This window comes from Myripristis murdjan, chromosome 1 (assembly GCF_902150065.1).
Source record: "Myripristis murdjan chromosome 1, fMyrMur1.1, whole genome shotgun sequence".
In the NCBI taxonomy this organism is placed as follows: Eukaryota; Metazoa; Chordata; class Actinopteri; order Holocentriformes; family Holocentridae; genus Myripristis; species Myripristis murdjan.
Window position 1 is genome coordinate 36827236 of NC_043980.1, and position 13496 is coordinate 36840731.

Consider the following 13496-nt stretch of genomic DNA (forward strand, 5'->3'; position numbering starts at 1 on the left):
TAGAAAAGGGAAAAACCAAAGGTTGTCTCGAGTGCACAGCAGTGAATTGGAGCTGTTCCTAGATGCGCCTCTAGATGTCGCTAAAGCACTGCGCCTTTAAGACCCAGCGCCAGAAGAAGGTCACGTGACTCTCACGGAAGCGTTGGCTTGACAACCGTCATAATCTTCGCCTGCTGCTAACGGTGAGATTATCAGATGTTTCGCTATTTTGAACAAGGTTATCCAAGCAGAAAGAATAACGGGAGTATATCGCTGTGTTAGAAGCAGCGACCAACGTTTAAAAGTCAGCTAACTGAGCGGGTGTTTTTAAGATGGCTTTTTTCTGCGCTGACGTCGAATTGAGCTAACGTTACGTTTAAGCCTAGCGTGTTAACGTTAGTGAAGTTGTACCACTCAGTCAGTCACTTCACGATAAAAGTAACGTTATCTTAGCATTTTATGAGAGGCTGCCCGCTGTTATAGAGTATGAAGTTTTATGAATGAACATTAAACCTATTGTTATATATCCCAAAGCTACATACGATGCCTATTCCTCTCTGTGCCTGTCTCCATGTTTTTAATCTGGCTTTTATTTTGGAGTAATGTCTCAGTCTTAGTCTTTCAGCTTAATCACTGATTTTCATATAAATTTTTTATCCTTGTGTTTGTTTTATTTTATTTTAATTTTTTTGTTTTATTGTCTTTTTATTTGTTTTTAACATTTTATAATTTTCATTGTTGTAATTTTTGGTTCAGTATCTTTTTTATTGTTGCCGATTGTTTGTATTTTTTATTTGTGATCTTTTTATCTTGCATTGTGCATCACTCTGGGCTGCAGTGTTTGCATGAAAGGTGCTATATGAATACATTTTTAGTTGAGCTGAGCTGAGGTGAGATTATTGTCATAGAGGACGCTCTCAGACAATAAACAGCTGGCTCCATGGCTGCTACCAGACACAGTGCCATAAGACAACAGACAGTATAAAAACACACAGATCTTTATCATTGTGCAAGTAAATATACAAAAATAAATGAACTGTACGCCATGCTTGTGTGCTCACATATGTAGATTGCTGGTATCCAAGGACTTTGAAAAGGGCGTCTCTTATAAGTTTGGGCCTGCTGGGAAGCTGTTGCATTGTGGTATGGGATGGGAGGCCAGGATGATGTCATTGATGCTACAACCATGCTGTAATGGAGTTACACTTTGCATGGATATGACAAGTCAGTTCATTAATTTTCCTTTGAGAAATACCCATTATCTTGCCCATCCATCACTATCAGAGCTGCAGCCATCTGTGTGATCTCTCAGAAGCAAGTCTAGGCAAACCTCGGCCCTCAGAGAGAGCTGCCCTCACAAACACAGAGTGGACTGTCCCCAACCTCAGGAATAACTCAGGAATACCAACCTCAGGAATAGCTCTTTCAGCTACTTCTAGCTGGGAAATGACAATGATAATGTAATAAACTCATTTTGTCTTGCTATTTTTCAGCAGTTGCACACTCAGAAGATACAATGCCGGAGGTCAAGTCAATATTCAGAGAAGTCCTGCCTAAACAAGGTTAGTACAGCAGTGGATAGCTGTTTTCCAACAAAAGTGTGTTTGTTGGCCCCAAATACAACATGTGAACTGTTGGCATTCACCAAACCACCCACTGCATACACACTGCTGTGTGTTGTGCTCACAGTCTCTTTTCAGAGCTGCTGCTCATTGCTGTTGTTGCACTATAGACAAAGATGATATGTATAAACTAAGTCGTGTACAGTAGTGGGCTCAGCACCACAGCTGGATAGTATAGTCCTGTTGTGGTGTTAAAATTGTGCCTTTTATGTGTAACAATAGTTCAGTGGTAGCATCAAGCACCAGTGTGTGAAAGGACAAAATTTCCCATTTAGTCAGTCAACTCTGTGCCACTTTGACTGATTTGTTAAAACTACCACTACAACAGACAAATAGAGAGAAAAAAAAAAACAGGAAGTTAGAAATTAGACCTATTGTGGTGTTGTGTGACAGCCCCATGTACTGCACCGGGGTTTCCAGGCTACTGCCGTGTTGCAGGTTGAAACTGGCTTACAAACCTGTTTGGGTTTTCATGTTTTCACCTGTTTTTTTTTTTTTAGTCTGTTTGGGAAGAAAACACCTCTGTTTCTATTGTGTGGGAGACATTTGAGCAATATAGCAATACTCCAGCCAGATCTCTTCTAAAAACATTTTCTTTTTGGGAATGTCCACAGGGCAACTTTCCATGGAGGATGTTCCTACCTTGGTCCTGTGTAAGCCCAAGCTGCTCCCTCTCAAATCAGTCACTCTAGAGAAACTGGAAAAGATGCAGATGGAGGCTCAAGAGGCCGTCAAACAGCAGGAGCTGGCATCGAAGGAGCCATCTCAGTAGAAGCCCAGCAGGGGGATTTGCAACCGCAGGAACTGTCAGATCGGCATAACAGTTGCTTTTAGAGCGCTCCATGGCACTGCTGGCGTACCAAGTACACTTACAGTCATGTACAGTCCTGTTAAGACACTGAGTAATGTTGCATGAAGCACTGATGAAATTGTGGAGATTTCCCTCGTTGAAATCCCCTCTCTGAAGAGCGGTGATCATGTTGCCTGGTCCTGACCTGATCTGAATAGGTGGTGGAGCTCACTAGGTTAGTCATCTTTTCTTTCAGAAATACAACGTGTAACTTTGAGAGGGCAGTCTCATTTCATAGCCTTTAGACTTACTGCAGGCCATTATTATGCATGGACTGTGAATCCTTTTAGTCACATCATGTACTCTAAATCTGATAAATTGATTTAATTTTAAAGGAAACATCAGCCACCAACCTAAATGAATGAGGGTTTAGCAAAATAAACATTCACAAAACACAGACACATGGATTGTTTCAGTGATTTATTGAACAAACGAGGAGCAATACTTGGTACATTTGACACACCAGTATCCCCCAAATATAAAAATAAACACTCTGAACACCATTTTGTGAAATTATCCCAACTGGTGTTTTTTTTTTTTTTTTTTTTTTTAACTGTACTAATGTCTTGTTGCCTTCAGTAATGACATCTTTGTGTGATTTAAAGGGTAAAAGAAAAAAAAGTCAAGCACAGCATAAAAACAGCAGCTAGTTAGGGAGCCAGTATTGCTTAGAAATAATGTGCCCCCTTATATTTTACCCCATTATAAAGCTCTTAACACAAACCAGTCATTTCTGTACAAACACTGCTTTCTAGAAAACAGAAAAGGAGTGGCAGTGAAATCAAGAAAATACTGTACAAAATAACATGGAATGACTGACACTGAGAGGTGTGGCACTTTATGGGTTAGCTTATGTATATGTATATACACCTGGAAACACCTTGGAAAAAAAGTTACTACTTGTCTTAAGTTTCAGTAGAAAGTGCCATTATTTGACCCTACCCCTTTTTTCAAAAACGTACATTCTTTTCACTGTTAGAAGGGGAAAAAGTTGTACCCGACTATTATGACAAAATATGTTACGTAAAAAGTAGCTTTTTCCTCCTGTTTTTAGGGAAATCTGGCACAAAAAGGGCTCAGTAGCTTTCAAGTTTCACACGGCCACCGTCTCCCTCGCTTACAAATCTCTTGCGGCCCCTGATGAGAAAAAAGACCAAGATCGTGTTAAAAGAATGCTTGTCCCGTTGCCTTTAACAGATCTGTTGAAACATTTAAGGATGTGATCACAAACCAGTGGTGTACACTTACCGACAGGGACAAAGGTCCCTTAGCTTTTCATCAATGACTCCTGCACTGAAACTCTTGTCAACAAACTGCTCCAAAATGAAGTATGCACGGGGGACATCAATGTTGATTTCAGCAATGTCCATGTAAACTCTTTCATAACCCTACAAAAAATAAATTATGTTATAATGAGCAGCATCTTGCAATAGGTAGTTGAGCTGTGGCTGCTGGGTGGCTGTGTGTAATGCATTATTGAAACACCAGGTGGCACATTACCCTTCTCATTTGGTCCACAGTGATGATGGAGGACTCACAGAGGAATTTCAGTAGCTGCAGGATCATTTTGCAGGTTTTTTCTCCTTTGGATTCCAAGACCATGACAATTGCCTGTAGAAAATGAGATACAGTGGGTGAATTTTCATAAATACCGTGTTTCTGACAGCACAGCAAATATTCACATATTTCATGATGCTGTCAAACATTTTTATGCTAAACATGACAACTAAATGCCATGGTAGAGGTGTGCAAAAAAGTTGTATGGATATACATATACACATTTGTATGCATTTATGTTCATTCTAAATACAGTCATGCCGGTCTTGTTAATGGATCGGGTTATTTGATCTGGTTTTGTACCGTCCCACCTGAGCACGTGGCAGTTTGTTGCTCAGGTGGTCAGGTGCAGATCCAGTTTTTGGATGAGCTGATTCACACAGTGTTTACCTCATAGACAAACTCATGGTAGAAATGGGGAACCTCCAGGTCTCTCAGGCATCTCTCAGCCTCCTTGCTGTCTCCAGACAGGATGTACTCCTTCAGCAGCAGGTTCATCTGAGAGGACACAAAGACAATAATTAGAACTGTGACATAAGAAACGGAAAGTGCATTGAAAAAAGCATATTAGACAATCAGTTGTATTAAAAAGAGAAGACGTGCACTGCTGGCTCCATCAAGGATCTCTCAGCAGAAGTGGTGTTATTACCAATCACTGCAAAAACCAAGATCCTCAAAAGCAGCTCGAATGCTTAAAATGTCATTTAGTCTGGTGCAGTATTTGCACAGAAATTAGCTTTACAACAGAAAATCATTAGTCCTGACTCTGAGATAAATACATGCATGCATGAACAAACAAGTTAAAGGAATATCAAACAATCATGGCTGACAGAGCTTTGTTCTGCTGAGTGTCCTAAGGTCTGCCTCTTGTTTGAACTTTGGCCTCACCTCTTTGATGAGCTGTGTGACAGGTCTCTGGCCCCCGCCTGTCCCCCACAGGTTGTCAATGCGAAGACCACCCATACTCATCTTCAGCAGCACTGCTGCCCGATCTAGCGCCGCCCTGCAGGAACAAAAACACTCCACTTTCATTACTGGTCCATCTCCCTTACTGGCTTTGATGCTGGCCCTCTGCATCAGTGGTTGTAATGCTGATCTAGGAAATAACATTCACTATATTGTTGTATTTATTAAGATACTCTAAGTAAGACTCAACAAAACGCTCAAAGGGTGAAATTTAATTCCATCCTATATACAGTTTGTAAACCAAAACCCCTAGAGTACCCTGAAACCTTTCCTCCTCTCTGTAACTATTTCTTGTGGGCATCGAACCCCAGAGAACTTTGGATTCTCCTGTTCCTGCATAGCCTCACTGCCCTACCTGAAGACACAAACTTTTACTACATATGGTTCATGAAATGAAGTTACTTTGTTTCCTACAGAGGCTTGTTTACACCATGTCTTTTTCAACAAATCTTCAACAGTCAGTATGATCCACAGACAGCCTGTTTGAAAACCCTGACATAACCTCTGAGACTGTCATGACCGCAGCGTTTATAAATACGTACAGTACATACATATATACATATGCTTGACAAATAATACCTTGCATGTTCACAGTCAACTCTGCCTTTGTAACCCTCGATGTAGCTCTTGGACAGGATTTGGTCTTTGACAGCCCGCGCAATGAACTGGCCCACCAGCTGAAAGACCAATACAAGAGGGGAAAAAATGTTAACAATTCAAAACAAATTACATAACCCAACATCAGGGTGGGGTGTGAGCCTTTCAGCGAGCACAGCCTTGAATCATCACTGTCCAGCCTCCTTGGACCCATGGATTGCCAGGTTCCTTGCATGGTTAAAATCAAGTTTATTACAAGCAACAAAAGTTAGCAGATATTGTTTAGACATATGTCATGGCTGTATTCACAATTTAAAAAAAAAAAAAAATTTCACATCCATAACCTAATCTCTCTCTCTTTTTAACATAAAAACTCTAAGAATGCACCGATGATTAAACACTGATTGATGTTTGAAAAGATCCATACAAAAAAAAAAAAAAAAAAAAACATACCAACACCTTTAATCCCAAAGAACTGGAGGCCCCTCAAAAACACTGACCGAATAGATGACAGACAGTGGCCTCATGGGCACATGTGTGTGTTTGTGTGTGTGTTTGTTTACAGTAGTACAGGCCCGTGAGCTGGGAAACGAAAGAGCTGGCTTTGCTCTTCTGGCCTGGACAATCAGCAGCCATTGTTCCTGTACAGACGAAAAGGCAGCTCCATCTCATCTGACCTGTAGCTGTGGCTAGACTGGCAGGCACATGAAGTGAATGAGAGGAGTGACCTCTGTGTGTGTGTGTGTGTGTGTGTGAAAGAGTGAGAGTGTTGGAGAGTGAGAAAGGGAGAGGTGGGGGAGGGGCAGAGCCATAATGCCCCTTTAAAACAACAGAGAAAGGAGAGTGGGACAGAAATGAGCGAGTGAGAGAAAGTGAGACAGTGTGAAAGGAGGGGTGGGGAGAGGAGGATGAATAACCCTTTTAGCCTCCTACGCTGAGCTAGCATTTTGCCGGCGCGCAGAGACAATGGCCAGAGATCTCATGTCTGTGCAGGCTGAAAGGAAAGAGCTGAAATACACACGCTAGTTCACCCACACACACGTCAGACCACAGTGTTCTTCCCCTGTGCTCCACCACGGGCTGTGTGGAGGTTTTAGATGAGCGCACGCCTCGCACCAAAATGATACTTTCAGCTGACTTGTCTGCAGTCTTTTTTCCCCCATTGTAATTACACTGGCAGATGACTTCTACAGAGCCACCATTTTCATAGCAGATGCCACTATCTAAACTGAACAAGGAGTGCGCATGCATCTTAGGACAAACAGCTGCAAATGTTTACACATATCATCCTCCTAATTTTCCCAATATTCATAATTTTTTGCCATTCATGGGCCACAGGAATAGTATTAGTGATTGGGCTCTGACCCTTTGATTCCTCTGACCCTTTCATTTCCTTAACAGTGATAATCTGCATGAGAAAAAGTATATGAAATGCACACAGCTGCAGGGGGTTACATTATGGAAATGTAATAGCAAATGACCTATATTTTCTCTGAACAGAGAGCTAATCAGTTCACACAACTCTAAATAACACTTGTGCCATGAGACAAAAACTATTGCTGGGTCATATGAACTATATATTACAATATCATTGACTGAATATCTCGGTATCCACAACAGACTTTTTGATAAACAACCATTTTTAATAAGGACATGACAACAGAGTCTAGTGAGTTAAAACAAACTGCATCCATTTATTTTAATGCAGTCTTCAGTGCACTCTGTCTAGTCTCATATCATGATATCAATACATCGCCCAGTCCCCGTGATAAGAATAATGTTTGCAATTAAATTTTGGAATTTTTAGGGAAATCCACATCCTTATGTAGACACACACACACACACACACACACACACACAATTCCCCAAAATCCTTCATGGGTACCCACCTGCGGGGCTCCGGGTGTGTCCAGCACCAGATCTGGGAGCTCTCGTAGTAGTCTGTCGAAGGCGTTCTCCACATCGCTGCGAGCCAGGACGGGCCCACACAGGTCAGCCAGCAGCCTGGAGGTGAGCTCGCGGTGGCTGGCCTTGGCCTCCAGGGCCAGAGACACAGCCAGCGTGGGCACCCCACTGCGCATGGGCCCCAGGTTCAGCTCCCCTAGCAGCTCCTGGAGGCAGACACAAGTTTGAACTAGGCCCACGCTTTGTCTTTAACTGTGCATAATTGTGGTTTTATGACAGAATTTGAGAATGAAAAGTGTCATATATGTGTAGGTATTCTGTGTAGATTTCACTTTGTCAGGTCTGTTGGTTTTGTCTTGCAAGCTCTACAGTGGTCTAATGGCACTTACTGCTACTTCATTTGTGTCTCCGTGCTCAAAGTACTCCTGCACTATGGGGGTAACTGTCTTCTCAAAGTCCCTCTCTTCCAGCGGGGGGACCACTGTCTCATACACACAGTTTTCCTGTCAAAACACACACATGGGACATTGACAAGAAATTAATGCTGCTTAAATCACAGTCTGAATCAATAGTTTTTGGTCTTAGTCTATTCTTTTAATCTGCACTTCAAAAGCTTTTTCATATTTTAAACGTTGTCGCATCTCTTAATAATTTACAAATTTGATCCACTGTGCAAGTGAGTGAGCAAGTTTAAATTAATGGTCAGTGCCCAATTCTATATACAAAATAGTACTGGAAGTATGTAGTGTGACATCAATTATTTTCATCTGGTAAAAATCATTCAAGGCAGGGATATTTTTTTAGTCAGTCAGCCGTTGGCAAGTGATACTGGTTGATACATTATGCAGATGTAGATGATCAACAGTGCAATCAGTACCTGAGCTTCATCATAGTTAGGGTCTTTCACATCTACTTCTTCTGGCTCATACACTTCACCTGACCGACCCCACACACCTTTGCCTCCGGCCCCACCTGCGGACAAAGGTCAGTGATAATGTCATTTAAGAAAAGATAGCTGACAACATCAGGATCTGTGTTAGGAACCTGAGGGGTGTCATTTTCAATAGATGCAGCGACCCACATATCCTGGTCACCTGAAACATGAGTTGCTTTGGAAAAGAAAACATCTTCAACATTTACATTTAACAGTTCACATCACATGGTTAGTGCTGAACAAGAGGCCAGTGCACACTTTTGAGAGCGCGGGGCTCTCTTCTGACAGGATGTCTTGAAATACAACCCCAGAGAAACACCTTGGAGAGCCTTTTCACAGCGGACACAGGGAGGCGGGGCAGTGAGGGCTACAGACCATGATGTCATGCATCCAAATACAACATAGCTGTGGAAACAGAAAGATGATGCTGCTCTTTAGCACTGAAACATCCTGACGTTTTGGAAGAGGGTTTTTTTTTCCCCCATTTGTCAGGTATCAGCTTTAGATGATACCCTTCTTTTGAGCAATTTATAATGAGTGAGCAGGCAGGTTCTTCATGAACTGCTCCAATTGAAACAGCGGAGATCAAACTTGTGACCTTCCTGCTACAGAACAATATCTAGGCTAACCACATGGCCACCATGACATCCTGTGACACGAGAGTGAAAAAACTTGGGCTTTAGTAAACAACATAAGACCCAAACTTTGGTATTATTGTCAATACCATAGCAATATCACTTAAGTCAACTTAGATATCTCTGCACGTAGCTGTGCTTTTTTGACCAACATTAAGACCAAACTGGTCCAGATTTAGATGAGGTGATGGGTTCAGAAGTGTTATACAAACAAACATCTGTTGGGCCTCGGGGTCAGCAACAACAGATTGCAGACAATTTAAGAAGCCTGATAGCAAAGCAGCTTGGGTGACATGGTTCAACCCTTCCTTAAGTCCAACCCAGTATGTGACACATTACATCCTGCTATATTTAGCTCGGCCCACAGACTGTGCCGACCCGTTTTTCAGCATGAAACACTGTGTTCTCTCTGGCTCGCCCTCGCAGGGGGACTCCACACATTCACTGCCCTCGCTGCACGAATTCCAAAAACACTACGCATGGAGCATGAAGCTTATAAACCGCAGGAGATTTCAACTGGGTGGAGGTTATGTTACATAACCAGAGAAATGGGCTGACAGCATGCCAAGAGAAACTACCCTGTGTCCAGTGCCGCAGCCCATAGCACGAGCAAAGTGACTGAACTGTACCACTGCAGACCGTTCATTCTACTGCTGTATGGAGGCGTGTGTGTGTGGGCGCTGCACACTGACATCACCCAACTAGAACCTGCAGTGAGCGACAGCTGCATCTTTAAGATACTGATACTCACCAGCTTTCATTATTCTCAAAAGTAGGAGATGGGTTTGTGTTTTAGATAAAATGCAGCTGATTATTGGGAGCAGACGATGGGTCAGCTGCATGTAGCTCTGTCATTGCCTTAATATGTGAATTGAACAAGGAGTCACAGATTTACTGGTAAATCATTACACTAAACATCAGATTCTCTAATGCTGTTGTTACTAAAGTGAAACACAACAGCCATGCACTTATCATAGCTATCACTGTGCCCTTTGATAAATAGTCCTCTTACATCAGCTGCACAAAGGGAGACAGTTTCCAAATCAAACACAGCACAAATACACAATGTGCTTTAAGAAAAAGGTCAGTTCTCAGTTTCTCATAAAATCAAAGCTTGGTTTCTATGTAAGCACTCACAGTAGAATACCTTCAGCCTGTGCCATGTGTTATCACAAACAAATGCATCTTTTATTCTAGTACATGTAGGCAAGATTATTCTTTGGCTTCTAGTGGAAATTTCCAGAAATGCCGGGCCATGCAGATGCCAAAAGAAGAAGAAAAGAAAAGAGTGCATGTAAGTGGGCGTGAGCTGCTCAGGATCACCTCACCATTTGTTTGCATGCTAATTGGTTTACTGCTGCTAGATGACCAGGCAACAGGTGACAAAAACCATACAGGCACTCCAGACCATATGGTGCACATACCAAAGGACCAGCTCTTTGCTTATCTTGCAAAAGCCTATTGTAAATGGTTAATCACTTTGTCATTAAGAAGGGATGAGCAAAATCATATCGTTGGCCATATTAGTCTAACAAATTGCACAGCATTTATCACCTTCATTATAAATACGAGTTCTTTATTTGGTGTCAAGTCTAAATACCTTTCTTTGGCAGGCCTCTGCCCTTGCCCAGTCGAGACTTTCTGTCCAGCAGTTTGCTCTTGGGGCTGGTGGGTGCCGCAGAGGTTCCCCTGACTGCGTCTCCGTTATCACTGAGAGAGTCTCCCCTGCCCGAGTCCCTGGAGGAGTTCTTCCTCAGCCTCCTCTTCGCCTTGGCCTTCAGACGCGCTTCATGGATGCTGTTGCTGGAGGAGGACAGCCAGTTGCCGTTGATCTCATTGTTTATGTTTCTGATGGAGGTTGGTGCTCCTCCGTTGTCTTCATCACCAGATACAAAGGAGTCACTCAGGTTCTCAGCCTCTGTTAGATTTCAAGGAAAGGTGGGGGAGAGCGTGAGTTTGGGTTAACCAAGCTCTGAGCCATTTGGTCATGATCATCATTATGTTACACAATGGACTGTATCATTGCATCACTGCATCATTTTGCAATGTCAAAACTGCGCTGATTCATCATCCACAGTACCGAATTGTAGTGGTAAATGCACGCACTGCAAGCAATAAGCAACCCACCACTACCGCATGAAAAGTCCCAGTGCCCCAGATCAGAGGCATCTGCAGACAGCTGATGGGGCTTTATAAATCCAGACGACTACTTCACACTCACCGACAGGGTTTGCGTTCAGCCAGGCCTCGCAGTCAGTTGCCATGTTTCAAGTTAAATGTATATTATGCAGCGGAACTGCGTGCAAATCAAAGAATTTCAGATGATACCTGAAATAGCGGGGGAGAAATACAAAATTATGGATGCAGACAAACGTGAACAACATGTCCAGACTTGCAGCAGTGCAACAGCTAGGTTCCCCTCCCCCCAGTTCATTCATAGGCACTGTTGATAAACAATAGCTAACGTTAGCTTTACTGATCGCTGCACTGTAGCGGAAAGAGCTGCGTCAAACGGCGACCGTTTATCTGCGGCTTATCTCTACTAAATATAACTATGAAATCATTATAAGCCCTGCGCAAAGTCAAAATTGACAGTTTACGGTTAGCTTTCGGTTATGAGTGAACGCTGACTCGACATTTCCCTGCTATGGCAACACAAATGTCTGAAAAAACAACAAACTGCTCGTGTTTGCTAGCCAGCTCGCTTTAACAGCTCTGGCTAAACCGTTTGTTCTGGTTCAAACCTCGAAAACAACAACAGTGCCAGATAAAATATGCAACTAATAACCCTCTTGCTGTCTCCTTTAAAAAGCTAACAAGAAAATCACTGACCGTCTCTGGTGTCCAAGCTCCAAACTCTGATACGAACGCTGTTTTTGTTTTATCTACCCAGCAACGCTGGCACGTAGTCCTGTGTTTTCGTTATCTGATTGGCTGGAGGGACGTGGGTTTTTAAAAGCAGAGGGCCAATGGGAATGCAGCACTGGCTTTTCTTCTGGCATATTCTGTATTGTGTGTCCCACTAACGTGCTGCCCCCATCATTTGGTTTACAGAACAGCAGTTTTTATTTACGTAATTTCTACATTTTGCCATAATCTGTCGGTCATGTGAAGAAAATGTTGATGACTTTTTTTCCCTCTCTTTTAGGTCTTCCTGAATAAACAAAATTAGTTGTTTCATCCCAAGGTGAAGCTGTCCACTTGATACAATGTTAAACCATAGTAATAGTCTGAGTAACCTAGACTGATCAAAACATAGACTGCATGGTTCAAATACAGACAGCTGCAAGTATAATTTCACTCCTTGCTACAGTCTTCCAAGATTAAACACTAACTTGCTGAGGATTTGCATAGAGGGTATATGTTGTACCACTTCCCTGCATGGGTCAAATAAATAGAATTTGATTGTAAAAAAAAAAAAAAAAAAAAAAAAAGTATAGAGTAGCCTAATAAATTGCTGGCTTTAGAATACTCCAATGTGTGCCCATAGTGTCCCAAAAACACAGCTGCTGATGGTTTGAATGAGTACTTGCGGCTTTCACCTGAACTTTGTTTCAGGACTCAGATGTACGGTTTTTTGCCTCAACACTTGAGGGCGCTCTCCTCCAACAGTCCCAGAAGTCCTCCCACAAGAACTGAACACCATGTACTTCAGGGATTCTCATGATTACCAGTACATTAAAATGCTTGAAGGAATTATGTTGTACATTCTTGTCGACATACAGAAAGTAACTGTTTCTGCAATGTAAAAGAAGTGGCAACAAAAGTATTATCCAGATAAAATAATAATGAAAATAATCATAACAAACAAAGTAACATGTTTGTTTCATACTGGCTTTGGGAGTGTGTAGTACAAGTGCATGGAGTGACATTTAGTGTTTTTGCATATGACCTGTTGCACCAGTTCCAAGCCTTTAGGCATACTTTGCATTTTTTTGAAAAAAAAAAAGAAAGAAAGAAAAGAATGGGAGGCAGCTGCTTTGAAATGTTTATTCAAGTTTTTTCCCCTTTTTTGCATCAGAAAAATCATATGAAAAGTTAATCAAAGAAAGCAACACCATCTTTGATGTCGGAGGATCAGTATTCACAGTGTACAAAACAGAGGATGGCTTGATATTCCTGCTGAAACAGTCTCTTTTAGACATCTCAGTTGGAAACAGTGTTCATTTAACTCTGATAAATTAAACACATGGTCCAGTATAAGGCTTAAACCCCAAAGGCATTATATATAACGTCAAAAACTCCCCCCTCTCCCCCAGAATTGCAGTAGTATTATTATTCCAATATTCAAAATTTTGGATTGAGCAGGAAAAAAAGAAAAAAAAAAGAAACTAGGATCTCTAAAGCCATCATTAATGGACAAAAATGTACGGTTCATACTGAGCTATACATTCAAATCTGTTCAACGAATGCAACAAACCTGAGAATTTACCTCAGTTTTTTTTAACTGA

General features: G+C 41.9%; 2 protein-coding genes across 2 annotated transcripts; one reads left to right on the top strand and one right to left on the bottom strand.

The window, feature by feature from the left end:
• Nucleotides 1-163: 163 nt before the first annotated feature.
• On the top strand, nt 164-2954 carry bbip1 (BBSome interacting protein 1). The gene is made up of 4 exons (XM_030054297.1): nt 164-182; nt 1097-1203; nt 1473-1541; nt 2216-2954. Exons 2-4 carry the CDS (start codon nt 1125-1127, stop codon nt 2371-2373), a joined length of 306 nt encoding a protein of 101 aa, XP_029910157.1. The 5' UTR covers nt 164-182; nt 1097-1124; the 3' UTR covers nt 2374-2954.
• On the bottom strand, nt 2937-12019 carry pdcd4b (programmed cell death 4b). The gene is made up of 12 exons (XM_030054284.1): nt 11878-12019; nt 11267-11373; nt 10646-10963; nt 8354-8448; nt 7866-7979; nt 7461-7682; nt 5554-5651; nt 4897-5011; nt 4399-4506; nt 3952-4062; nt 3700-3839; nt 2937-3588 (listed from the first exon to the last, which is right to left on the bottom strand). Exons 2-12 carry the CDS (start codon nt 11307-11309, stop codon nt 3528-3530), a joined length of 1425 nt encoding a protein of 474 aa, XP_029910144.1. The 5' UTR covers nt 11310-11373; nt 11878-12019; the 3' UTR covers nt 2937-3527.
• Between the last annotated feature and the right edge of the window lie 1477 nt (nt 12020-13496).

Excerpts from the sequence above, each read along its gene's own strand:
- bbip1 (XM_030054297.1), top strand. The coding sequence starts at position 1,125 with ATGGGATGGGAGGCCAGGATGATGTCATTGATGCTACAACCATGCTGT. Across the intron at positions 1,204-1,472 it reads ACTTTGCATGGATATGACAA|CAGTTGCACACTCAGAAGAT; the intron begins GTCAGTTCATTA and ends GCTATTTTTCAG. Across the intron at positions 1,542-2,215 it reads AGAAGTCCTGCCTAAACAAG|GGCAACTTTCCATGGAGGAT; the intron begins GTTAGTACAGCA and ends GAATGTCCACAG.
- pdcd4b (XM_030054284.1), bottom strand. The coding sequence starts at position 11,309 with ATGGCAACTGACTGCGAGGCCTGGCTGAACGCAAACCCTGTCG. Across the intron at positions 7,980-8,353 it reads CTAACTATGATGAAGCTCAG|GAAAACTGTGTGTATGAGAC; the intron begins GTACTGATTGCA and ends GTGTTTTGACAG. Across the intron at positions 4,063-4,398 it reads ACCATGAGTTTGTCTATGAG|GCAATTGTCATGGTCTTGGA; the intron begins GTAAACACTGTG and ends CATTTTCTACAG.